The sequence below is a fragment of the Lampetra planeri genome, chromosome 3 (assembly GCF_965212315.1).
Source record: "Lampetra planeri chromosome 3, kcLamPlan1.2.h2, whole genome shotgun sequence".
Taxonomy (NCBI): domain Eukaryota; kingdom Metazoa; phylum Chordata; class Hyperoartia; order Petromyzontiformes; family Petromyzontidae; genus Lampetra; species Lampetra planeri.
In genome coordinates this window covers 1189223-1214888 of record NC_136109.1, presented here as the reverse complement: position 1 = coordinate 1214888, position 25666 = coordinate 1189223, and the positions used below count along the sequence as shown (strand labels likewise).

At 58.3% G+C, this 25666-nt stretch overlaps 1 protein-coding gene across 4 annotated transcripts; it reads right to left on the bottom strand.

Moving 5' to 3' along the window:
• Positions 1-381: 381 nt before the first annotated feature.
• On the bottom strand, positions 382-25469 carry LOC144735851 (calcium homeostasis endoplasmic reticulum protein-like). 4 transcript variants are annotated; one of them, XM_078618395.1, is made up of 21 exons: positions 25304-25469; positions 24281-24451; positions 23446-23645; positions 22827-23069; positions 22218-22379; positions 21654-21791; positions 21062-21213; positions 20210-20324; positions 19494-19583; positions 18977-19117; positions 18581-18668; positions 15503-15726; positions 11539-11680; positions 10847-11163; positions 10576-10709; positions 9239-9331; positions 8588-8701; positions 6550-6687; positions 5760-5851; positions 5265-5453; positions 382-1711 (listed from the first exon to the last, which is right to left on the bottom strand). In XM_078618395.1, the coding sequence occupies exons 1-21, from the start codon at positions 25455-25457 to the stop codon at positions 1665-1667; spliced, it is 3144 nt and encodes a 1047-aa protein (XP_078474521.1). In that variant the 5' UTR covers positions 25458-25469; the 3' UTR covers positions 382-1664. The 4 variants fall into 4 exon arrangements, with proteins under 4 accessions (XP_078474521.1, XP_078474538.1, XP_078474529.1 ...); XM_078618412.1 differs by having other exon boundaries at positions 9239-9328; XM_078618403.1 differs by having other exon boundaries at positions 20210-20321.
• Between the last annotated feature and the right edge of the window lie 197 nt (positions 25470-25666).

Here is a 25666-nt window from a genome sequence, read left to right as displayed (position 1 = left end):
ATAAACTAACACACAATAAGTAAAATAAACTAAAGCACAATAAGTAAAATAAACTAAAACACAAAAAAGTAAAATAAACTAACACACAAAGTTACAATAAACGAACACACAAAAAGTAAAATAAACTAACACACAAAAAGGTACAATAAACTAAAAGTACAATAAACTAAAGCACAATAAGTAAAAGAAACCAAAACGCTAAAAAGTTACAGTAAACACACAAAAATGAGTCCTCCGAACGGAGACATGGCGACAGGGAGAAGCGGCCTTCATCCCGCGCCCCACGACGACGATCGTGAAACGCTTGCCCTCACAGAGACGCAGCACGCTCATCAGCCGCAGAGCGAGTGCGCACACAGAATGAGGGACACGCAGCCTCTGGCGAAACGACCCCAATGCTTTAATACAAAACCGCAGGCGTTGTCGCTACCGGTGCTCCATCGCGGCACAAGCCCCATCGCGCCCCGTCTCACGGCCACGCGCACCCCCACAACCCACCTCCGTCTCGCAAACCACCGCACTGGGCACAAACGCGACGCACGGAGTAGCGAGCCCGTGGGCCACATCGAAAATTGGTACCACCCAATGCGCCTTTTTAACAAAACAATCTCAAGTTCGATTTTTTTGTATTTTACCAGGTAAGGCCCCACACTGAGCTATTCTTCAGAAGCGACCTCGTCCGTCACAAATTATAGCTCAACGCAGCGGCTCATCTCGTGGACATTTACAGCGGTCACATAGTCCCAACGCATGTCGATTCTGAACGCGGGCGAAAAAAACCGGTGGACCCAGAGACAAATCCACACGGCCAAGGGGTGAGAGAATATCCAAACTCCAAATACACAGCAGGTGTCAAGGTCGGGATCGAACCCATAGACTTGTGTATACCAGGCGAGGTAGTTAACATCTCCTAGCCACCTTGGCGCCATGCGTGCCAACACACGACGCAGAAACGATCACTCGGCAAACCCCGCTCGCCCAGGGTGAGGGTTGGATTTCTCGTCCCTGAACATTTCATCCACAGAGACGTTAATTTTTGTACAAAATCTCACCGCTTCCCGTAAACAAAACACCCGTCGTTGAAATGGTGGGCGTACGTGTGGGTGGATATGTGGATGCACCTGTGTGTGTGTTGGTGGATTCGTCACTATGTCTGGATTTGTGTGTGTAATGTGTGTGGACATGTAGTGGTGGATCTGTGTGGGTTGTGTTTTGGGGAGCAGCCACTCCACAAGCAAAACCTGCAACCCGCGTTGGATTCCCGCTCACGGCCAATATCAGTGGCGGACACCTGAACCGGTGCTGGTCCTCCCCTAGGTCAACTCAGCTTTAAATGAGTACCTGGTGCAATGTGTTAACAATGATCGGCACCGGGGAGACAAAATGTTTCGTGCCGGCCTTATTCGGTACAAACTGAACTTGCCCCGGTCTGAGAAGGCTACATGGGGGATGTGTTGGTGTGTGTGCGGTTCTCCGTTGGGCTGCCCGTGCACAGGCCTGTGGTGTCGTGTCCATGTCCACGCGATCCACCTCCTCACTCCTCCACCTCCTCACTCCTCCACCTCCTCCACCTCCTCACTCCTCCACCTCCTCACTCCTCCACCTCCTCACTCCTCCACCTCCTCCACCTCCTCACTCCTCCACCTCCTCACTCCTCCACCTCCTCACTCCTTCACCTCCGCTTCCGTGGTTGGAGTAGGGGGGGCGGTAGCTGCAACGGCACAAGAGACGATCGTTACGCGCGCAGCGCGGATGACCACCAACACCTCGGTGATCGACAAATGAAAACTAAATACTTTGTTACGTGAATAATGGAAGATTGCTGAGCACAGACCCAAAAGCCCAAAACGCAAAGCGGCCAGCGACAAGCGGCACCATTAAAGGTGCAGGAGAAGGGAGTCGATACGATTCCTGAATACCGAGAAACGTTATAAAGACGATGGAACACGGACGAGCAGTACGGGGTAAGAAGCAGAAAGATCAGCGAGGTGACCTGCAGTGTGGTGAGCGAGTGGGCGAGCGAGTGGGTGAGTGTGTTGTGACCTGCAGTGTGGTGAGCGTGGGCGAGTGAGTGGGTGAGTGTGTTGTGACCTGCTGTGTGGTGAGCGTGGGTGAGCGAGTGGGTGAGTGTGTTGTGACCTGCAGTGGGGTGAGTGTGGGTGAGTGAGTGGGTGAGTGTGTTGTGACCTGCAGTGGGGTGAGCGTGGGTGAGTGTGTTGTGACCTGCAGTGTGGTGAGCGTGGGTGAGTGAGTGGGTGAGTGTGTTGTGACCTGCAGTGTGGTGAGCGTGGGTGAGTGAGTGGGCGAGTGTGTTGTGACCTGCAGTGTGGTGAGCGTGGGTGAGTGAGTGGGTGAGTGTGTTGTGACCTGCAGTGGGGTGAGTGTGTTGTGACCTGCAGTGTGGTGAGCGTGGGTGAGTGAGTGGGTGAGTGTGTTGTGACCTGCAGTGGGGTGAGTGTGTTGTGACCTGCAGTGTGGTGAGCGTGGGTGAGTGAGTAGGTGAGTGTGTTGTGACCTGCAGTGTGGTGAGCGTGGGTGAGCGAGTGAGTGGGTGAGTGTGTTGTGACCTGCAGTGTGGTGAGCGTGGGCGAGTGAGTGGGTGAGTGTGTTGTGACCTGCAGTGTGGTGAGCGTGGGTGAGTGAGTGGGTGAGTGTGTTGTGACCTGCAGTGTGGTGAGTGTGGGTGAGCGAGTGGGCGAGTGTGTTGTGACCTGCAGTGGGGTGAGCGTGGGTGAGTGTGTTGTGACCTGCAGTGTGGTGAGCGTGGGTGAGTGTGTTGTGACCTGCAGTGTGGTGAGCGTGGGTGAGCGAGTGGGTGAGTGTGTTGTGACCTGCAGTGTGGTGAGCGTGGGTGAGCGAGTGGGTGAGTGTGTTGTGACCTGCAGTGTGGTGAGTGTGGGTGAGCGAGTGGGTGAGTGTGTTGTGACCTGCAGTGTGGTGAGCGTGGGTGAGCGAGTGGGTGAGTGTGTTGTGACCTGCAGTGTGGTGAGCGTGGGTGAGCGAGTGGGTGAGTGTGTTGTGACCTGCAGTGGGGTGAGTGTGTTGTGACCTGCAGTGGGGTGAGCGTGGGTGAGCGAGTGGGTGAGTGTGTTGTGACCTGCAGTGTGGTGAGCGTGGGTGAGCGAGTGGGTGAGTGTGTTGTGACCTGCAGTGTGGTGAGTGTGGGTGAGCGAGTGGGTGAGTGTGTTGTGACCTGCAGTGTGGTGAGCGTGGGTGAGTGAGTGGGTGAGTGTGTTGTGACCTGCAGTGTGGTGAGTGTGGGTGAGCGAGTGGGCGAGTGTGTTGTGACCTGCAGTGTGGTGAGCCTGGGTGAGCGAGTGAGTGGGTGAGTGTGTTGTGACCTGCAGTGTGGTGAGCGTGGGTGAGCGAGTGAGTGGGTGAGTGTGTTGTGACCTGCAGTGTGGTGAGCCTGGGTGAGCGAGTGAGTGGGTGAGTGTGTTGTGACCTGCAGTGTGGTGAGCGTGGGTGAGCGAGTGAGTGGGTGAGTGTGTTGTGACCTGCAGTGTGGTGAGCGTGGGTGAGCGAGTGGGTGAGTGTGTTGTGACCTGCAGTGTGGTGAGCGTGGGTGAGCGAGTGGGCGAGTGTGTTGTGACCTGCAGTGTGGTGAGCATGGGTGAGCGAGTGGGTGAGTGTGTTGTGACCTGCAGTGTGGTGAGCGTGGGCGAGTGAGTGAGTGGGTGAGTGTGTTGTGACCTGCAGTGTGGTGAGCGTGGGTGAGCGAGTGGGTGAGTGTGTTGTGACCTGCAGTGTGGTGAGTGTGGGTGAGCGAGTGGGCGAGTGTGTTGTGACCTGCAGTGTGGTGAGCGTGGGTGAGCGAGTGGGTGAGTGTGTTGTGACCTGCAGTGGGGTGAGCGTGGGTGAGCGAGTGGGTGAGTGTGTTGTGACCTGCAGTGTGGTGAGCGTGGGCGAGTGAGTGGGTGAGTGTGTTGTGACCTGCAGTGTGGTGAGCGTGGGTGAGTGAGTGGGTGAGTGTGTTGTGGCCTGCAGTGTGGTGAGTGTGGGTGAGCGAGTGGGTGAGTGTGTTGTGACCTGCAGTGTGGTGAGCGTGGGCGAGTGAGTGGGTGAGTGTGTTGTGACCTGCAGTGTGGTGAGCGTGGGTGAGCGAGTGGGTGAGTGTGTTGTGGCCTGCAGTGTGGTGAGTGTGGGTGAGCGAGTGGGTGAGTGTGTTGTGACCTGCAGTGTGGTGAGCGTGGGTGAGCGAGTGGGTGAGTGTGTTGTGACCTGCAGTGTGGTGAGCGTGGGTGAGTGTGTTGTGGCCTGCAGTGTGGTGAGCGTGGGTGAGCGAGTGGGTGAGTGTGTTGTGACCTGCAGTGTGGTGAGTGTGGGTGAGTGAGTGGGTGAGTGTGTTGTGACCTGCAGTGTGGTGAGCGTGGGTGAGCGAGTGAGTGGGTGAGTGTGTTGTGACATGCAGTGTGGTGAGCGTGGGTGAGTGAGTGGGTGAGTGTGTTGTGACCTGCTGTGTGGTGAGCGTGGGTGAGTGAGTGGGTGAGTGTGTTGTGGCCTGCAGTGTGGTGAGCGTGGGTGAGCGAGTGGGTGAGTGTGTTGTGACCTGCAGTGTGGTGAGCGTGGGTGAGCGAGTGAGTGGGCGAGTGTGTTGTGACCTGCAGTGTGGTGAGTGTGGGTGAGCGAGTGGGTGAGTGTGTTGTGACCTGCAGTGTGGTGAGCGTGGGTGAGCGAGTGGGCGAGTGTGTTGTGACCTGCAGTGTGGTGAGCGTGGGTGAGCGAGTGAGTGGGTGAGTGTGTTGTGACCTGCAGTGTGGTGAGTGTGGGTGAGTGAGTGGGTGAGTGTGTTGTGACCTGCAGTGTGGTGAGCGTGGGTGAGCGAGTGGATGAGTGTGTTGTGACCTGCAGTGTGGTGAGCGTGGGTGAGCGAGTGGGCGAGTGTGTTGTGACCTGCAGTGTGGTGAGCGTGGGCGAGTGAGTGGGTTAGTGTGTTGTGACCTGCAGTGTGGTGAGCGTGGGTGAGCGAGTGGGTGAGTGTGTTGTGACCTGCAGTGTGGTGAGCGTGGGTGAGCGAGTGAGTGGGTGAGGGTGTTGTGACATGCACCGTATTGGTGGTAAATGCACCGTGGATCGAGACGAAACAAAGTCGTTGCTGCTTGGCTCAACATGTGAGGAGGAATCGAAGCGCGGACGCTAACACAAGACAAACAACGCAAAGCTTGGGGGTCCTGGGACTAAGACTGAATTCGAATCGAAGCGCGGACCGGTAACCCAGCCCCCTCCCGCCTCTCCCGCCCCTCCCGCCCCGCGCCGCTACGTACGGTCGTCGACGCGAGCCTTCATGCGCGCGATGAAAGTGCTGCTCTTGCTGCGCCGGAAGCTCTCGAAGGGGTCATCGAGGGGGATGCCTACGCCCTTGTACTGGTCCCAGCGGTCCCGAATGTCCCCGCCCTTTATGGGGTCCTGGATGCCCTGCTCGTTGGCGCCCAGGCCACCGGCCCCGCTCCAGCCTGCGCCGCGCACACGGACACACAAGGACAAAGATCCCCCCCCCCGTATAGCCTCAACAAAGTGCTGTTGGGCGAGCAGCTACTGTGGCCGGCACGGCGCGCGAGGGGGGGGGGTGGGTGGCCAGCGCCACGCCCGGTCGCTCAACATCCCACGACTCGCATGGGAAACTTCAGAGGAGGCCCTTCATCCAGCAGCGGATTGATACTCGGCTTTCATGAGACTCTATTTGCTCACCGGTCAAGGTGCAAGGGACGCGCGGGCTGCTGGGATACGTATAAAGTGACGATGTTGCGACGGGCGCTCACCCATCTTGAGCATGAGCTGCCGCCCCTTGTTCTCCTCGTTGATGCGGTGGTCGGGGGGCACGTGGCCACCGCCCAATCCAGACGCCTGCGACCTGCGGGGGGGGGGGGGGGGGGGCGGCACACACAGCGCCACGTCACGCTACCGTCAAGCAAGCGCAGATTTCACGTCACTGGCGTGTGTCGGCGTCGTCTTGGCCTTCTGGATCCCACTGGGACTCGGGGTGCTGCTGCCCCACCTGCCCCGGGGGACTGCCCCGGGACTCATCGACGCTGCCCCGGTTACTCATCGTGCACAGTGGACAGCCAGGGCAGCTCCGTCGTCACGTCTAGAGGGGACTGTGGCATCACGAGCGCACGGGCAACACGGATGTGCGTGGTCATTAAGTCACAAGTGTGTGTTGGCAAGGGTGTCACAGGTGTAGAGGGTCACGAGGTATCACGTGCACTCGGGGAGTCACAGGTGTGCGATCATGAGCGAGCAGGTACGTCTGAGTAGGGTCGTGAGGTCACAGGTCACGTGCATGCGGGAGGTGGGTCACACGAGGTAACGGCTACAGAGGGTCACCAACTCACAGCCGCGGGGGGTCACGAGGTCACAGCTAGCCACAGGAGGTCACGGCTAGCCACAAGGGGTCACGGCTAGCCACAGGAGGTCACAGCTAGCCACAGGAGGTCACAGCTAGCCACAGGAGGTCACAGCTAGTCACAGGAGGTCACAGCTCGCCACAGGAGGTCACGGCCGCGTGGGGGTCACTAGGTCACAGGTGTGCAAGGTGAGCGAGCGACGCACGGAGGAGTCTTGCTGCGAGAGCGCTCCGAGCGATCCCGCGGGCGGCGAGGGGAAGCGGCGGCGGCGCGGGGAGAGGCGGAGCGAGACCTCCGGCGGTAGCGCGGGGACCTCGACCGCGATCGACTGTAGCTCCGTCGCCTGCGGAATGGGAGAAGCGCGGCACGTTCCGTCGAACTGCGGAGGTGGGATGTGCAGCGCACTGGGCACGACGGTTCACCACCAACGCTACCACCCACCCCAGCGATTCGATGGGTTGTCACGACTCAAGGCCGTGGCATCGACGGAATCAACGATTATTAGTGTCGTTTGTCGTTGTTGACGTTGCTTGTTTTTTCCGTCGAGTGTACAGATTAGATTACATGCTAATTTCTCACTTTAACATCATGCTAATCTCTCACATTATCATAGCTACTTCTATGCTAAATTCCTCTGTTGATATGTAAACTCCTTTGTCAAGGCGCTCTGATCCTCCCACCCAGCTTAAATACGCTGCCAAGCTTAGCAGTGTTCATTGGAGCGCTGTCTTTCCGACAACTCTGTTTCTTCACCTGAGGACGGCTGCTTGCGTTGTGGCCGAAACGTCGTGAGAATTTTATTTTATTATGTTTATTTTTATTATTTTATTATTTCCCTTCCACGTGACTTTACCGAAAGAACCAAGACGATTAATCCCTTTAAATCGAAATGTACAGATTAATCTACTCCCTTTTCTTAAGCCTATATTTATAAATATCTTCAGCATATCAATTGCAGACAATGTTAAGTGTACCGAGCCGAAGATCCAATTGTAACCAACAAATCGACACTTCACCACATGCCGCCAGGGCAGGCTCGGAGGCAGAGCACATCCAACCGCAGTAAAACCTTGGATTGCGATTAACTTGGTCTGCGAGTGTTTTGCAAGGCGAGAAATTTTTTAAAATAAACATTAATTTGATAAACGAGCGAGGTCTTGCAATACGAGTAGTACGTGTGTAGTGACATAGGACGTCACTACACGTGTATACGCTTTTGTCTGCCCAGCGTCACGTGATCACAACTGATACACGAGTGCTTTGGATTACAAACTCGTTTCCGGAACGAATTCTGCTCGCAATCCAAGGTCTTACTACTGTACGTGCGTCGCACCAAGCTGCGTTACAGTGGGGGCGACCGTTACCTTCGGGGCGATCGTTACCTTCGGGGCGAGCGTTACCGTGGGGGCGATCGTTACCTTCGGGGCGAGCGTTACCTTGGGGGCGAGCGTTACCGTGGGGGCGATCGTTACCTTCAGGGCGAGCGTTACCTTGGGGGCGAGCGTTACCGTGGGGTAAGCGTTACCTTGGGGGCGAGCGTTACCTTCGGGGCGAGCGTTACCTTCGGGGCGAGCGTTACCTTGGGGGCGAGCATTACCGTGAAGGCGATCGTTACCTTCGGGGCGATCGTTACCTTCGGGGCGATCATTACCTTCGGGGCGAGCGTTACCGTGGGGGCGATCGTTACCGTGGGGGCGATCGTTACCTTCGGGGCGATCATTACCTTCGGGGCGATCGTTACCTTCGGGGCGAGCGTTACCTTGGGGGCGAGCGTTACCGTGGGGGCGATCGTTACCTTCGGGGCGATCGTTACCTTCGGGGCGATCGTTACCTTCGGGGCGAGCGTTACCTTCGGGGCGAGCGTTACCTTCGGGGCGATCGTTACCTTCGGGGCGAGCGTTACCTTGGGGGCGAGCGTTACCTTCGGGGCGAGCGTTACATTGGGGGCGAGCGTTACCGTGGGGGCGATCGTTACCTTCAGGGCGAGCGTTACCTTGGGGGCGAGCGTTACCGTGGGGTAAGCGTTACCTTGGGGGCGAGCGTTACCGTGGGGGCGATCGTTACCTTCGGGGCGAGCGTTACCTTGGGGGCGAGCGTTACCGTGGGGTAAGCGTTACCTTCGGGGCGAGCGTTACCGTGGGGGCGATCGTTACCTTCGGGGCGAGCGTTACCTTCGGGGCGAGCGTTACCTTCGGGGCGAGCGTTACCTTGGGGGCGAGCGTTACCGTGGTAGCGAGCGTTACCTTCGGGGCGAGCGTGAGCGTGAGGACGAGGAGGAGCTGGATCCCGACGACGACGAGCCGGAGTTGGAGTACGACCGGCGGCCGCCGCACGATCCGCTCCGCGACCGCGACCTCCTGGCATCGAGGGGTCAAAGGTCGGAGCAGGTCAACTCCAAAATCCGTTCCTCACGACAAAATCACCGCGCTCCGCACGGCGGCGTCCGCCGATTGAGTCGTTGAAATTGAGTCGTCACGCGCTGCAAGTGGTCAAGGTTTAGCAGGGTCGTGACAGTATATGACGTGGTGCCGAACAAGTAAACACACTCATGGACACACGTGTAATTACTACCCCACTACGATAAATGCAGTGATAAACACACAGATTCGTGTGCGTGAATAAAAACAAGGAATTGTATACACACACACAGACGCAAAAACTCCAAATACACAGCAGGCGTCAAGGTCGAGATCGAACCCACGACCTCCTGCGTACCAGGCGAGGGAGATAATATCTCGCTACGGCGTCTCAGTGGCACGGTCGGCTACGTACGGTGGCGAAGGACGTTTAACGAACACACTCGCGTACCGCCGGGGAGAGGGGTGTGCGTGCCACAGGTAATAGAGACGCGCCACGTTACAGGGTTTCGGAGGCGGGTGCGGGGGGGGGCTCACCCGCGGCGGTGCAGACGCTCCTCGCGCCTGCGGCGTGCGCGCATCTTGGCTCGGAAGTACTCGTAGAGGCCGTTCTGTTCCCAGCCCTCACTGCTGGCATCGCACAGACACCGCGGCGCGCACCGCTCACGCTTAGCAAATCGCCCGCGCCGGGGCAATCGGCATCAACGCCGGCGCCGCCCACTCATCGTCGCACTGCCCACCGTCTAAAAGTATCTTTGTATTTTACCACGAATGGCCCAAGTGAGCGAGATAGGTATTTTTCGGAAGCCAATTGGCTATCACCAATGATAGCTCAACAAAGTGGATTATCGTCATGTGGAGATTTGTAGCAGCCATATATTACAAAAACGCATGCCGATAGTAAATGTGACGGGAAAAACCGGAGGACCCGGAGAAAAATCCACGCGACCACGGGGAGAACACGCAAACTCCAATATATATACAGCAGGCGTGAGGATCGGGATCGAACCCACGACCTCCGGTATACCAGGCGAGGTAGTTAACATCTGGCCAGCGTGGCGCCCCGTCCCCCCATCACACCAACCAGCTCACAATATCGCCCGACAAAGGGGACAGCATCTTCTTGCACGTGTCCCAAGTGTCACGCAAGTTCATCCGCAAATGCAGTGACAAGGCTGCCCGTTGAGACTTGAGCTGCCACTTTTGCAGTCCGCAAGAGAACCCGATTTATATTCAGAGCGCAAAAGGGATGCAGCTGCATTTCGAGACGCTGCACAATTAAGAACGACATGCACATCTCGGCACACAGGGACAGAGAAGGGTCATTAAGCCAGAGGTCGCAATCGGGTACCCGATACCCGTACCCTACCCGATACCCGTTTGCGACCCTGGTGCGGCCGGGTACGGGTAGACCGTGAGTCACTGGTGAGTCACCGTTTGTCACTCATTTCCCAACGTCTTGTCTCTTCTCACAATTCAAGTTCCTAGAATCAACCCACCCGCGCCTGCAACATGGCTTCATCCCAGAGGTCGCAATCAGGTACCGGCTACCCGTACCCGGCCGGGTACGGGTACCTGATTGCGACCCTGGTGCGGCCGGGTACGGGTAAGGAATCAAAACCTGTTTGCGACCTCTGCTTTAAGCCGAAGATGCCTAACAATGAAGACGATGATGATGGCCATATTCGTGATGATGTCTACAATGACGGTGATAATGATAGTTCTTGGCGAAGCCCACAGCTTCCAGGGCCAGCAAGTCTTCGGGGGAGCAGCCGAATCAGCTCTCGCGCCCTGAACTAGGCCGAGAGTGCGCACGACGGAGCGAGGGAGACGGCATGGCGGCAGGCCACGTGGCGGCCCTGGGAGACCCTTACCTGTTGCGCGGACGCTCGTGCGACGGTGGGCTGTAGAAGGCCTCCACGGCGGCCAGGAGGCGGTCGCTGGGCGGCATCGGGGGGGGCAGACGGATGTCCTTGGGGTTGAGGGGACGGTACTCCGTCTCCTCCAGCTGTGGGGTCGCACGGGGGTCAAGGGTTAGCGGGGAGACCAGAGGTAGTTCCAGAATCAGCGGGCGTCCGGCACGCGCCCTGACCCACGCTCGTCCTCGAGTGCGACGCGCACAATGACGCTCTATCCCACACCCACCATGACGAGCGGAGCCATAAGGCCGGCGGGCAGCTCGTAGTAGGGCATCGTGGGTAGCAGCGTGGGGTCGTTGGGGTCGACGCCGGGCTCCGGGGCGGCGGCGGCAGCGGCCGCGGCGGCTGCAGCGGCCTGCGTGCCCACGGGTGGCGGGGGGATGTTGGGGAAGCCTGGAGGGGGCTTCGTGAAGTCGGGCGCCATGTTGTGGGGAGGGGGGGGCGGCGGCGGCGGCGCCGGGAGGGGTCCCGCCGGGGCCTGGTACTCCATCCCCATCGGGGGGATGCCGGGCGGGTGGTGGAAGCTGGGTGGGGGTCCAATTCCTGCAGCACACGGACACGTTGATACCCACACACGCGATTGTCTAAAGATAGGTCTTCTGTGCGAGAGGCTTGTATTTTCTAAGTGCCCTTAGCTGGGCACGAGTGGAGGTGATCTTTGTGTTTATCTAAATGCGTCTGGGCAAATTATGTTAGTCGGCACCTGCTTGTGGCTAGCACCAAACCCGGCCACCTCCATCTCCCCAATGATGATGTTTACACGCGACACCAGGTGCTCATTTAGACCGTTGAGGAGGCCCAGCACCATCTCCTACAGCCGCCGATGTTGGCCGTGTTTTAAACAAGACCGGCCGAGTCTGGCGACACGTCGATTGGGGGTGCACGCAAGTGCGTGTGGGTGCGTGCGTGCGTACGTACGTTGGTGCGAGCCGTGCTGGTAATCGTAAGAGATGTTTGGGGGGGGCCCGGGTGGGAAGTTGAGGGGGGGCTGGTTGAAGGCGCCAGGGTGAGGGGCCCTGAAGTTGGGGGGGTTGGCAGCCCACGGTGCCCCCTGCTGCCCCTGCACACAACATGAGTTTAACTTACAGCTCACACACACAAGACAAAGATCTCCCGTGTAGCCTTTAACGGACCGTAGGGGCAAGTGCTGCTAGCGAGCACCTATGAAGGCCGGCACGGCACACAAGGGGGTGGGTGGCCAGCACCACGCCCGGCCGCCTTTGTCTTCCGAGCGGAGATGTTTACCCATTGCACCAGGTACTAGTTCGAGGCCGAGTCGACTTTGCCGAGGCCAAGGGCCAGTTCAGATAGTTGTCATTGGTGTTAGCCGTCAGCGGGAATCGAACTCGGGTCGCTAGGTTCATAGTGCAGCGTGCTCACTGCCACACACACGTGCAGCACACACACAGAGGCAGCACACACTCACACAGGCAGCAGACACACAGAGGCAGCACACACACTCACACAGGCAGCACACACACACAGGCAGCACACACAGAGGCAGCACACACACACACAGGCAGCATACACACAGAGGCAGCACACACACACACAGGCAGCAGACACACAGAGGCAGCACACACACACACACAGGCAGCACACACAGAGGCAGCACACACTCACACAGGCAGCAGACACACAGAGGCAGCACACACACACACACAGGCAGCAGACACACAGAGGCAGCAGACACACAGAGGCAGCACACACTCACACAGGCAGCAGACACACACAGGCAGCACACACACAGGCAGCACACACTCACACAGGCAGCAGACACACAGAGGCAGCACACACTCACACAGGCAGCAGACACACACACAGGCAGCAGACACACAGAGGCAGCACACACACAGAGGCAGCACACACTCACACAGGCAGCACACACTCACACAGGCAGCACACACACAGAGGCAGCACACACTCACACAGGCAGCAGACACACAGAGGCAGCAGACACACAGAGGCAGCACACACACAGAGGCAGCACACACACACACAGGCAGCACACACTCACACAGGCAGCAGACACACAGAGGCAGCAGACACACAGAGGCAGCACACACACAGAGGCAGCACACACTCACACAGGCAGCACACACTCACACAGGCAGCAGACACAGAGGCAGCACACACTCACACAGGCAGCACACACACAGGCAGCACACACAGAGGCAGCACACACTCACACAGGCAGCAGACACACAGAGGCAGCACACACTCACACAGGCAGCAGACACACACACAGGCAGCAGACACACAGAGGCAGCACACACACAGAGGCAGCACACACACACACAGGCAGCAGACACACAGAGGCAGCACACACACAGAGGCAGCACACACACAGAGGCAGCACACACACACACAGGCAGCAGACACACAGAGGCAGCACACACACAGAGGCAGCAGACACACACACAGGCAGCAGACACACAGGCAGCAGACACACACAGAGGCAGCAGACACACAGAGGCAGCACACACTCACACAGGCAGCAGACACACACAGGCAGCACACACACAGGCAGCACACACACACACAGGCAGCAGACACACAGAGGCAGCACACACACAGAGGCAGCAGACACACACACAGGCAGCAGACACACAGAGGCAGCACACACACACACAGGCAGCAGACACACAGAAGCAGCACACACACAGGCAGCACACACACACACACAGGCAGCACACACACACAGAGGCAGCACACACACAGAGGCAGCACACACACACACAGGCAGCAGACACACAGAGGCAGCACACACACACAGAGGCAGCACACACACACAGAGGCAGCACACACACAGGCAGCAGACACACAGAGGCAGCACACACACATGCAGCAGACACACAGAGGCAGCACACACACACACAGGCAGCACACACACACACAGAGGCAGCACACACTCACACAGGCAGCACACACACAGAGGCAGCACACACACACAGAGGCAGCACACACACACAGAGGCAGCACACACACACAGAGGCAGCACACACACACACAGGCAGCAGACACACAGAGGGAGCACACACACACAGAGGCAGCACACACACACACACACAGAGGCAGCAGACACACAGAGGCAGCACACACACAGAGGCAGCACACACACAGAGGCAGCACACACTCACACAGGCAGCAGACACACACACAGGCAGCAGACACACAGAGGGAGCACACACACTCACACAGGCAGCAGACACACAGAGGCAGCACACACACAGAGGCAGCACACACACACACACACACAGAGGCAGCAGACACACAGAGGCAGCACACACACACAGGCAGCAGACACACAGAGGCAGCACACACTCACACAGGCAGCAGACACACACACAGGCAGCAGACACACACACAGGCAGCAGACACACAGAGGCAGCACACACACACACAGGCAGCAGACACACAGAGGCAGCACACACACACAGAGGCAGCAGACACAGAGGCAGCACACACACAGGCAGCACACACACACAGAGGCAGCACACACACACACAGGCAGCAGACACACAGAGGCAGCACACACACACACAGGCAGCACACACACACACAGGCAGCAGACACACAGAGGCAGCACACACACACAGAGGCAGCACACACACACACAGGCAGCAGACACACAGAGGCAGCACACACACACAGAGGCAGCACACACAGAGGCAGCACACACACAGGCAGCACACACACACAGAGGCAGCACACACACACACAGGCAGCAGACACACAGAGGCAGCACACACACACACAGGCAGCAGACACACAGAGGCAGCACACACACACAGAGGCAGCACACACACACACAGGCAGCAGACACACAGAGGCAGCACACACACAGGCAGCACACACACACACAGGCAGCAGACACACAGAGGCAGCACACACACACACACAGAGGCAGCACACACACACACAGGCAGCAGACACACAGAGGCAGCACACACACACACAGGCAGCAGACACACAGAGGCAGCACACACACAGGCAGCACACACACACACAGGCAGCAGACACACAAGAGGCAGCACACACACACACAGGCAGCAGACACACAGAGGCAGCACACACACACAGAGGCAGCACACACACAGGCAGCACACACACACACAGGCAGCAGACACACAGAGGCAGCACACACACATGCAGCAGACACACAGAGGCAGCACACACACACACAGGCAGCACACACACACACAGAGGCAGCACACACACAGAGGCAGCACACACACACACAGGCAGCAGACACACAGAGGGAGCACACACACACACACAGAGGCAGCACACACACACACACAGAGGCAGCAGACACACAGAGGCAGCACACACACAGAGGCAGCACACACACAGAGGCAGCACACACACACACACACACAGGCAGCACACACACACACACAGGCAGCAGACACACAGAGGCAGCACACACACACAGAGGCAGCACACACACACACAGGCAGCAGACACACAGAGGGAGCACACACACACAGAGGCAGCAGCACACACACACACAGGCAGCACACACACACACAGAGGCAGCACACACACAGAGGCAGCACACACACACACAGGCAGCAGACACACAGAGGGAGCACACACACACACACAGAGGCAGCACACACACACACACAGAGGCAGCAGACACACAGAGGCAGCACACACACAGAGGCAGCACACACACAGAGGCAGCACACACACACACACACACAGGCAGCACACACACACACACAGGCAGCAGACACACAGAGGCAGCACACACACACAGAGGCAGCACACACACACACAGGCAGCAGACACACAGAGGGAGCACACACACACAGAGGCAGCAGCACACACACACAGAGGCAGCACACACACACACAACAGCAGATCGTCCCACCTGCTGGTTGTTCCAGGGAGGCTGTTGCTGCTGCTGCTGTGATTGTTGCTGTTGCTGTGACTGCTGCTGCTGTTGCTGCTGCGGTGGCCCCTGTTGCGAGGAAGGGAAGGCGGAGGGGTGGTGCCCCTCGGCGCCGACGGGAGGGATGGCTTCAGGGGGGCCCCCCGATCCGATAGGGCCCCCCGGCCCAGGTCCCGACACGACCGGCGCTTGGAAGGCCCCCCCTGTCAGACGCGTCACATCGCAGCGCCGTCGAACATCAGCGACAAGGAAACCCAGAGCCTCGGGACTCAGCGATAGCGCACGCGAAGGATTCGAACCTCACGGTGATATCAGACCAATGATACCAGACGCCTGCGACTAAATATACGGTGACAACGTGGACTCATGTAGCGACGTCCAAATGCCACCGCATCTCCAGACGCTGTGAGGAAACAGCGGCAGTGTTTATTTAATGGAGAGGCGACCAGTCAGAGGCAGAAGGAGGCCTCAAGCCTGGACTTGGAACAGGGGGGGCAGGGAGTCGACAGCACTGATGGGTGGGGGAAGCAAGTTCCAGAGTGCAGAGGGCAGCAGAGGAGAATGAGCGGCCTCCCCACCGAGCCAAGGTTGACCGCGGGTTTCGAAAGAAAGCCTTGGTTGCTGTAGCCCAGAGTGCATGTAGTAGGGGGGGGGGGGGGGCAGAGTGAGATGACTTGCATCACTTCAAGTTATTTAGGTCGCGAGCCATTCCGTAGTGTACGTGCGAGTGTGTGTGTGTGTGAGCGAGCGAGTGTGTGCGTGAGCGAGCGAGTGTGTGCGTGAGCGAGCGAGTGTGTGCGTGAGCGAGCGAGTGTGTGCGTGAGCGAGCGAGTGTGCGTGAGCGAGCGAGTGTGTGCGTGAGCGAGCGAGTGTGTGCGTGAGCGAGCGAGCGAGTGTGTGCGTGAGCGAGCGAGTGTGTGCGTCAGCGAGCGAGTGTGTGCGTCAGCGAGCGAGTGTGTGCGTGAGCGAGCGAGCGAGTGTGTGCGTGAGCGAGCGAGTGTGTGCGTGAGCGAGCGAGTGTGTGCGTGAGCGAGCGAGCGAGTGTGTGCGTGAGCGAGCGAGTGTGTGCGTGAGCGAGCGAGTGTGTGCGTGAGCGAGCGAGCGAGTGTGTGCGTGAGCGAGCGAGTGTGCGTGAGCGAGCGAGTGTGTGCGTGAGCGAGCGAGCGAGTGTGTGCGTGAGCGAGCGAGTGTGTGCGTGAGCGAGCGAGTGTGTGCGTGAGCGAGCGAGTGTGCGTGAGCGAGCGAGTGTGTGCGTGAGCGAGCGAGTGTGTGCGTGAGCGAGCGAGCGAGTGTGTGCGTGAGCGAGCGAGTGTGTGCGTCAGCGAGCGAGTGTGTGCGTCAGCGAGCGAGTGTGTGCGTGAGCGAGCGAGCGAGTGTGTGCGTGAGCGAGCGAGTGTGTGCGTGAGCGAGCGAGTGTGTGCGTGAGCGAGCGAGCGAGTGTGTGCGTGAGCGAGCGAGTGTGTGCGTGAGCGAGCGAGTGTGTGCGTGAGCGAGCGAGTGTGTGCGTCAGCGAGCGAGTGTGTGCGTCAGCGAGCGAGTGTGTGCGTGAGCGAGCGAGTGTGTGCGTGAGCGAGCGAGTGTGTGCGTGAGCGAGTGTGTGCGTGAGCGAGCGAGTGTGTGCGTGAGCGAGCGAGCGAGTGTGTGCGTGAGCGAGCGAGTGTGTGCGTGAGCGAGCGAGTGTGTGCGTGAGCGAGCGAGTGTGTGCGTCAGCGAGCGAGTGTGTGCGTCAGCGAGCGAGTGTGTGCGTGAGCGAGCGAGTGTGTGCGTGAGCGAGCGAGTGTGTGCGTGAGCGAGTGTGTGCGTGAGCGAGCGAGTGTGTGCGTGAGCGAGCGAGCGAGTGTGTGCGTGAGCGAGCGAGTGTGTGCGTGAGCGAGCGAGTGTGTGCGTCAGCGAGCGAGTGTGTGCGTGAGCGAGCGTGTGCGTGAGCGAGCGAGTGTGTGCGTGAGCGAGCGAGTGTGTGCGTGAGCGAGCGAGTGTGTGCGTGAGCGAGTGTGTGCGTGAGCGAGCGAGTGTGTGCGTGAGCGAGCGAGTGTGTGCGTGAGCGAGTGTGTGCGTGAGCGAGCGAGTGTGTGCGTCAGCGAGCGAGTGTGTGCGTCAGCGAGCGAGTGTGTGCGTGAGCGAGCGAGTGTGTGCGTGAGCGAGCGAGTGTGTGCGTGAGCGAGCGAGCGAGTGTGCGTGAGCGAGCGAGTGTGTGCGTGAGCGAGCGAGTGTGTGCGTGAGCGAGCGAGTGTGTGCGTCAGCGAGCGAGTGTGTGCGTGAGCGAGCGAGTGTGTGCGTGAGCGAGCGAGCGAGTGTGCGTGAGCGAGCGAGTGTGTGCGTGAGCGAGCGAGTGTGTGCGTGAGCGAGCGAGTGTGTGCGTCAGCGAGCGAGTGTGTGCGTGAGCGAGCGAGTGTGTGCGTGAGCGAGCGAGTGTGTGCGTGAGCGAGCGAGTGTGTGCGTGAGCGAGCGAGTGTGTGCGTGAGCGAGCGAGTGTGCGTGAGCGAGCGAGTGTGTGCGTGAGCGAGCGAGTGTGTGCGTGAGCGAGCGAGTGTGCGTGAGCGAGCGAGTGTGTGCGTGAGCGAGCGAGTGTGTGCGTGAGCGAGCGAGTGTGCGTGAGCGAGCGAGTGTGCGTGAGCGAGCGAGTGTGTGCGTGAGCGAGCGAGTGTGTGCGTGAGCGAGCGAGTGTGTGCGTGAGCGAGCAAGTGTGTGCGTCAGCGAGCGAGTGTGTGCGTGAGCGAGCGAGCGAGTGTGCGTGAGCGAGCGAGTGTGTGCGTGAGCGAGCGAGTGTGTGCGTGAGCGAGCGAGTGTGCGTGAGCGAGCGAGTGTGTGCGTGAGCGAGCGAGTGTGTGCGTGAGCGAGCGAGTGTGCGTGAGCGAGCGAGTGTGCGTGAGCGAGCGAGTGTGTGCGTGAGCGAGCGAGTGTGTGCGTGAGCGAGCGAGTGTGTGCGTGAGCGAGCAAGTGTGTGCGTCAGCGAGCGAGTGTGTGCGTGAGCGAGCGAGCGAGTGTGCGTGAGCGAGCGAGTGTGTGTGTGCGTGAGCGAGCGAGTGTGTGCGTGAGCGAGCGAGCGAGTGAGCTCACCTCCCTGCGAGGAGGTGGGAGGCTGTGTGGTAACTGGCCCCACAGGTGCCTGGGTCGTGGCTCCCGGCTGCCCCGTGGGCTGCACGCCCTGGCGACCAAAGCGCCAGCGAAGGGAACGCACGGGGACACACGGGAACAGTGCGGTCACTTCTAACAGGCTTGAGACCACCACTCGCTACACTAGTGAACACAGTTTAACCACCAGCGCTTGCCTGGATTTGAGCCCACAGCCATTATGAACCTACAGCGGGAAACAGACAGGGTCTGAATCGCGGATCTCACACGCGTCGCTTCAGTGCACCGACAAGCCCATTACAACACAGCCGTCCTTCCCAGCGGTGTCGTGAGATGACGACACCTCCCCTCTCACCCCCCGCAGACTCCCCCTGCACTAACCAGCGCCGGCGGCAGGTGCGGCTGCATGGAGGTGAGGTGGTCCACAAACTGCTGGTGCTGCATCTGTAGCGTGCGGAATTGCTGCTGCACGGCCAACTGCACGGGCGCCACCACCGACGCGTACTCCGCCATCAGCGCCGTCTGCAGCCCGCGGGGGGGGGAACGGGGTGGTGGCAGCGGTGACGGGACACACGGGTCATGTGACAGGCGAGGGACATGCGGTAGATACGGGTCACGTGACAAACAGCACACACGGCTCACGCGACAGGCAAAAGTTACATGATGGGTACAAGGCACGCGGGACAGATGACAAGCAGGTGGGTCAATTGTAAATTAGATTTAAATATGGGTCAAGTGACAGGCGGGGGACACATGACAAGGGACACACTGCACACACGGGTCACGTGACAGGACAAACAGCACACTCAGGACACATGGCAGATGTTAACCGACGGTAAGTTAACATTAACAAGCCTTGAAGACGAATGCAGGGATAAGAATGAGGAGGAGTGCTTGCCTTGTATTGCGCAAGGCTCGGACCCGGGTTTTTCAGCTGTCCGATGATGCTGTCCTCAAAGTAGCGATTCTTCTCCCACAGCTGTAGCAGCTGCGCACACACACGGGGAAGTCGTCAACCGAGGGAATGCGGTAGAGGCAATAGAAGACACAGCGCCCAAGCGACGCAAACACACGGACATAACCAGGACACAGACGGTAACATAAAGAGCCGCAGCACACGGAAACGTACGGACACACGACAAAGACACGGCACAACGGCGCATAGCAGGGGCACAAAGTAGCATCAACACAGCAGCGCATGGAAAGATGCAAGGCAGCGTCAAACCGGCACGGTAACACAGCACAACAATGCAACGAACACTCACAAAAAGACAAAGATCCCCCGTATAGCCTTAACAGACTCTTGAGGCAAGTGCTGTACGCGTGCACCTATGAAGAACAACACGGCGCACGTAGTGGTGGCGTGGCTCGCACTACGCCCAGCCAACTTTGTCTCCCCAGTGGCGACGTCTCACGCAACTCCAGCAACTCGTTTTCAAGGCCGAGTTGACCTAGAGGAGGCCCAGGACCGGTTCAGATATTCGCCGCTGCTGTTTGTCGCGAGCAGCAACCGAACTCGGGTCTCCGTGCTCACACAGACACACACAACGTGCACACACACACCTAACACATTCATACACAACGCACGCACTCACTCACTCACTCAGCCCGTACCTTCGTAAGCTTCTGCTGTTTCTCCTCCTCGACGCCGGAGATGGCCATGCAGAAGATGGGCACCACCACCTGCTGCAGGGCAACCTGCAGCTCCTGCGCCTGCTTGCGCTGGCTGCTTCCGCGCAACCACACGCAACCGCAAGTACACATGAGCCGGCAAAGACGGGACCAAACAGGATCAGTTCCCGGATTTAATTGACCCCCAAATAGCGACAATTCGTTGCATTTCGATTTAAAGCTTTCGTGACTGCAGGGATTCACCTTCTTGGTTCTTTCGGTAAAGTCACGTAGAAGGGAAATAATAAAATAATAATAAAACATAATAAAATACAATTCTCACGACGTTTTGGCCACAACGCAAGCAGCCGTCCCTCAGGTGAAGAACAGGGCTGTCGGAAAGACAGCGTCCGAATGGTAAGCCACTTCATTGAGGTATCATTTGTGGCCAGGTTGTTTCTGAAAAAGAGCTATATAGCGCAAGTGTGCCTGACCTGGTAAATTAATAGTTTAGTTTTTAGTTTTGTTCACGTGGCACGGCTCGGGTTCTGCAGTGGAAAGAGCCACCTGACCGAACAAGACAAAAAGCACCGAGCGTGGCGGTGGACCACAAACACGAAATCGCCTTCAATGCAGCCCTGCGTTTAGCACGGATCAGAGGTCGCAACCGGGTACCCGATACCCGTACCCTACCCGATACCCGGCTACCCGTACCCGGCCGGGTACGGGTACCCATTTGCGACCCTGGTGCGGCCGGGTACGGGTAAGGAATCAAAACCCGTTTGCGACCTCTGGCACGGATGCAAGGGGATGGGGGGGGGGGCAACGGGGCAATGGGGCAGGCACGGCAATCACCAGTGGTGCAGAACGTCGTTGATGAGGTAGATGAGGTGCAGGCGCAGCTCGAAGCTGGAGCCCGGACGCACGATCCTCCAGCGCAGGTACTCGGCCAGCGCCTCGCACACCCCCGTAGACTTGGCGTTTGAGAAGATCCACGTCTTGCCGGTCTGCACGCAGCGCACGCGAGAAGTCACCGCCGCCGTCACATCACCGTCGCATGCAACGTCACCGTCGCGAACATACGATCGCACCGTCACCGTGACACGCAGACCATCATCCGCAAACATTGACACGCATCATCACACACACACACACCACCACTAACACATTGTCACACGGATTGCATCACACATCGATACCGTCGGACGCAGCATCACACACCCAACACCGTGACACAATTTTCACGCACACACACATCGTCACACACTAACAATATTAAATACATTCCCAACCACACCCCAAAACCGTCACACAGACACCATCACCGTCTCAAGAAACGCACGCCGTGTTCGCCATTACGCACATACCAAAACCATCTCGTGCACACACACAATAGACTGCTCAATCAACGCTGTTGGTGCTGGTGGAGGGGGGTGAGGTGCCATACAGAGATGGCGTCCTTAGTGCACGTGTCGATGATCGGCTGCAGGAGGCCGTCCAGGTCGCTCAGGCTGAGCTGGGCCTCGGCGGCCATTGCGCGCACGCGCGCCTCCTGGGCCGCACACACGGCCGCCTCCATCTGCTCCTGGCGTCACGCGGGGCGGCAAACGCACACCGTTACCGTGGGGACGCTCATGCGCCGTTGCTGCGGAAACAGCAACCCTCGCCAGCATGTTGCGTGGCAACACTTTGTCAGCACCTCCCTGTTGCACAGCAATACTTCCGATTAGCTCAACTGTTACCAAGCAAAACTATCCATCAGGACCTCCCTGTTGCATAGCAATGCTACAAATTATTACCTCCCTGTTGCATAGGAACACTCACCGTCAACACCTCCCTATTGCACGGCAAACACTACTCATCAGCACCTTCCTGTTGCATAGCGACACGACTCTTCAGCAACAAGACGAATCTGCACCACCCTGTTGCATGGCAACCCTGCTCATCGTTGCCGACTTTCACACGCACCACTCGCTCAGCACCAGCGGCACCTGCTGCCCCCCCTCCTCACCTGCTGCTGCTGCAGGAGGTGCTGCTGCTGTTGCTGCAAGTTGGCGAGGCTCTGCTGGATCTGCTCCTGCACATGCTGCGGGTTGGGGACCATGCGGCCACCGGGCGCCACCGGGCCGGCGCTGAAGGGTCCGTCGGGGCCCGCGACTGGCGGGGCGCCACCCTACCGGGCGTCCATAACGACGACGGACACGACAGCGTTGAGGACGAGCTCACACCGCCACCGCCACCCCACGGAAAATGAACGTGCAATCGACGAGCACGGGGTTCCATCCATAACAGAGATTTCGCTGGGTCAGATCACGTAAATATACACGTGTCGTTAAACCCGCCACCACCCGACACAGCCAATTAGCAAGGTTCGTCACGTAAACAAACACGTGCCGTTAAGTTAGTGCTTGGTCGCGAAAGCCTACGTGTTAAACACATTCCCATAAAATAAAAATCACGAAACGTCGTGATTTTTATTTTATTTTACTTTTATTAATTTAAATTTTTTACCTACGTGACTTTACCGAAAAAACCTAAGAATATGAATCCTTGCAGTCACGAAAGCTTCAAATCTAGAAAGGATGTTTTATCATCGCATCATCACAAGCCCGGTTCACACCTGAGAGGGGACCACAGGCATCTGCGGCTGCGCTGGCATCAGGGGCTGCTGCTGCTGCTGCTGCCAGGGGGGCAGCGACGGCTGCACGGGGTCGGGTCCCTGCTGCTGCCAGGGCGGGAGGCCCTGGAGGGCAGCGGATGGCGGCGGTTGGGCAGCAGCCTGTTGCCACGGGGGCAGCACCGGGTCGGGCTGCGGCTGCTGCCAGGGTGGCAAGGCCTGCTGCTGCCCGGGGCTGGCTTGGCCCTGCAAGGACATGAACACGGAGACGAAGGAGATTATGTCATTTGTTTTATAGTCCTGGTTTTGATGTTCCTTCTCACTGCGATGTATTCGCAACAGTGATGTGTGTATTGAAAAGAAACCGATATACATATGGCCACTGTGATGCCTTACTTGGCAACATTACTTATTTGAACACCTCACCGAGTCTCTAAGCTCCTCTTCCACAGGCGGACCTGCATTTACGCTTCGTATAATTTGTTACATAACACACACACACGCAATAAGCAAAACTCAGCACCCGCATCTCCTGTCCTACAGTAGGCAAGGCGGACGCAACGCAGCCAAGGTGTGCACGCAACACACACGGCGGCCGTGCCCCCAGGATGCACGACTGTACCTGAGGCTGTTGCCACGGCGGGAGCTGAGGCTGAGCGTTGTCCTGCTGCCAGGGCGGGAGCTGCTGCTGCTGCTGCCCCCCAGGGCTGCCCTGGCCCTGCTGCCAGGGCGCCGTCTGCAGCGACTGCTGCACCAGCGCCTGGTGCAGAGAGACCGGCTGGCCCGAGGCTCCAGCCATGCGTGCCTGCTGCTGCTTCAGGACTGTGTGCAGTCAAGATCACACGCGCGTGTTTGTGAGGGCGCACAAGTGTGTACACATGCATGCGTGTCAAGAGTGTTTGGTTGTTTGTGCTTGTATGTGTGACAACGTAATTGCTTGATTTTGTGTGTTAGTGTGTGCATGTTGTGACAACTTGTGTGTGCACGTGTTTGCTAGTTTCCTTAGGCGCATATGTCTGTGTATTCGTGTGTGTTCATGGTGGTACAGTAGGGGGCACAGGTGGTGCATCAGCCAGTCATCTCGGTCATCTCAGTCGACCCGTGGCACCTGGGTCTGCCCTGTGACCTCCTGCCAGCGGGCGTTCGACACTTCACGTGGCCTCAAGGTGCACATGGCCTGGCACAAGCGTCGTGGTGACGTCACCGCCACTTAGTGGCAAATGGCGGTTGTTGTTGTGTTCATGCATGTTGTGTGCATGTGTCAATGCATGCCCGCGTGTTTTGGTGTACATGTATACGTACATCTTTATGTGCGCATGCATGCGCATACATGCAAGTATGGTTGCGTGCACTGAGCAAACAGAAAGAGGCGACTACAACCACCACAGTGTGGTCACGACCGATGTCTTAAAGCGCATGTGGTGGTGGTGGTGAATAAGCGTGTGTGCTACACCCACTCTGCTGCTCCGTAGTGACCTTGTACTGGTAGTAGTTGAAGTATTCTCCGCGGAAGAGGAACGCGAACTTGGGGTTGTCGCGTTGCTTCTGCTTGGTCATCTTCTCAAACTCGGGCCCATTGCGCGCGACAAACTGCGCCAGCTTGTCGATGATGTTTCTCTGCTCCTGGTCTGCACGGAGGACACGGGGCGGAGGGACACCGAGTGAGGGAAGGAGGGAGGCGGACCAAGGCATGCTGCCATCTGGGTAGGTCCCATCGCCTATCTCGTCTCGTTGCTATCCCCTCGGGAGCTGCATGCACCTCTGTGCGATCACTTGCACACCACTTTTCCCACCTTGATAATGAAGCCATTCGGTTGGGAAGACACCACCGGCAATTATAAATACCCCACACGGGAGAGGACGTTCATTCTAGATTTGAAGCTTTCGTGACTGCAAGGATTCATATTCTTAGGTTTTTTCGGTAAAGTCACGTAGGTAAAAAAACATTAAAAATAAAATAAAAATCACGACGTTTCGGAGGCAACACAAGCTTCCGTCTTCAGGTGGTACCGTCACAGCCACGACAGCTGTATCAAGTAAATGAGAGATTGCAGTAGCTACCACTCCGTTTATATAATGGTTGCACCACCACCTTCTCCAACCATTATATAAACGAAGTGGTAGCTACTGCAATCTCTCATTTACTTGATACAGCTGTCGTGGCTGTGACGGTACCACCTGAAGACGGAAGCTTGTGTTGCCTCCGAAACGTCGTGATTTTTATTTTATTTTTTAATGTTTTTTTACCTACGTGACTTTACCGAAAAAACCTAAGAATAAGAGGACGTTCAGTTTGTGAATAAAACTATCCGCAAAAATCGATTTTGTCATTTGAAATCGCCCGCGTTGGAAACCCAAGAAACGCGGCCTAGTCTAACCAAGTTGCGCCTGGCCGTCGCCTGGCACCACCGTTGCCCTCCCCCGCCCGCTCCCCGTTCCCCGCTGCCTTTCTCGGGCGGGTCTCGCACGGCGCCGCTCACCGTCGGGAGGCTGCGGGATGTCCATGGCGGGATGTCGCGGGCGTCCGCGTCTTCCCCCTCCTCCTCCTCCTCGTATCCGCGACGACGACGAAGGCGACGCTGGCGGGAACACGGAGAGGCCCAGCGACGACCAGCAGACGGGAGCAGTGCGCATGCGCCGACTGCCCCGCGCCCCGCCCCCTCACACACTGCCCCGCCCCCTCACACACTGCCCCGCCCCCCTCACTCACTGCCCACCCCCCTCACACACAGCCCCTCCCCCTCACCCCCCTCACACACAGCCCCGCCCCCTCACCCCCCTCACACACAGCCCCCGCCCCCTCACTCACTGCCCCTCCCCCTCACCCCCCTCACACACAGCCC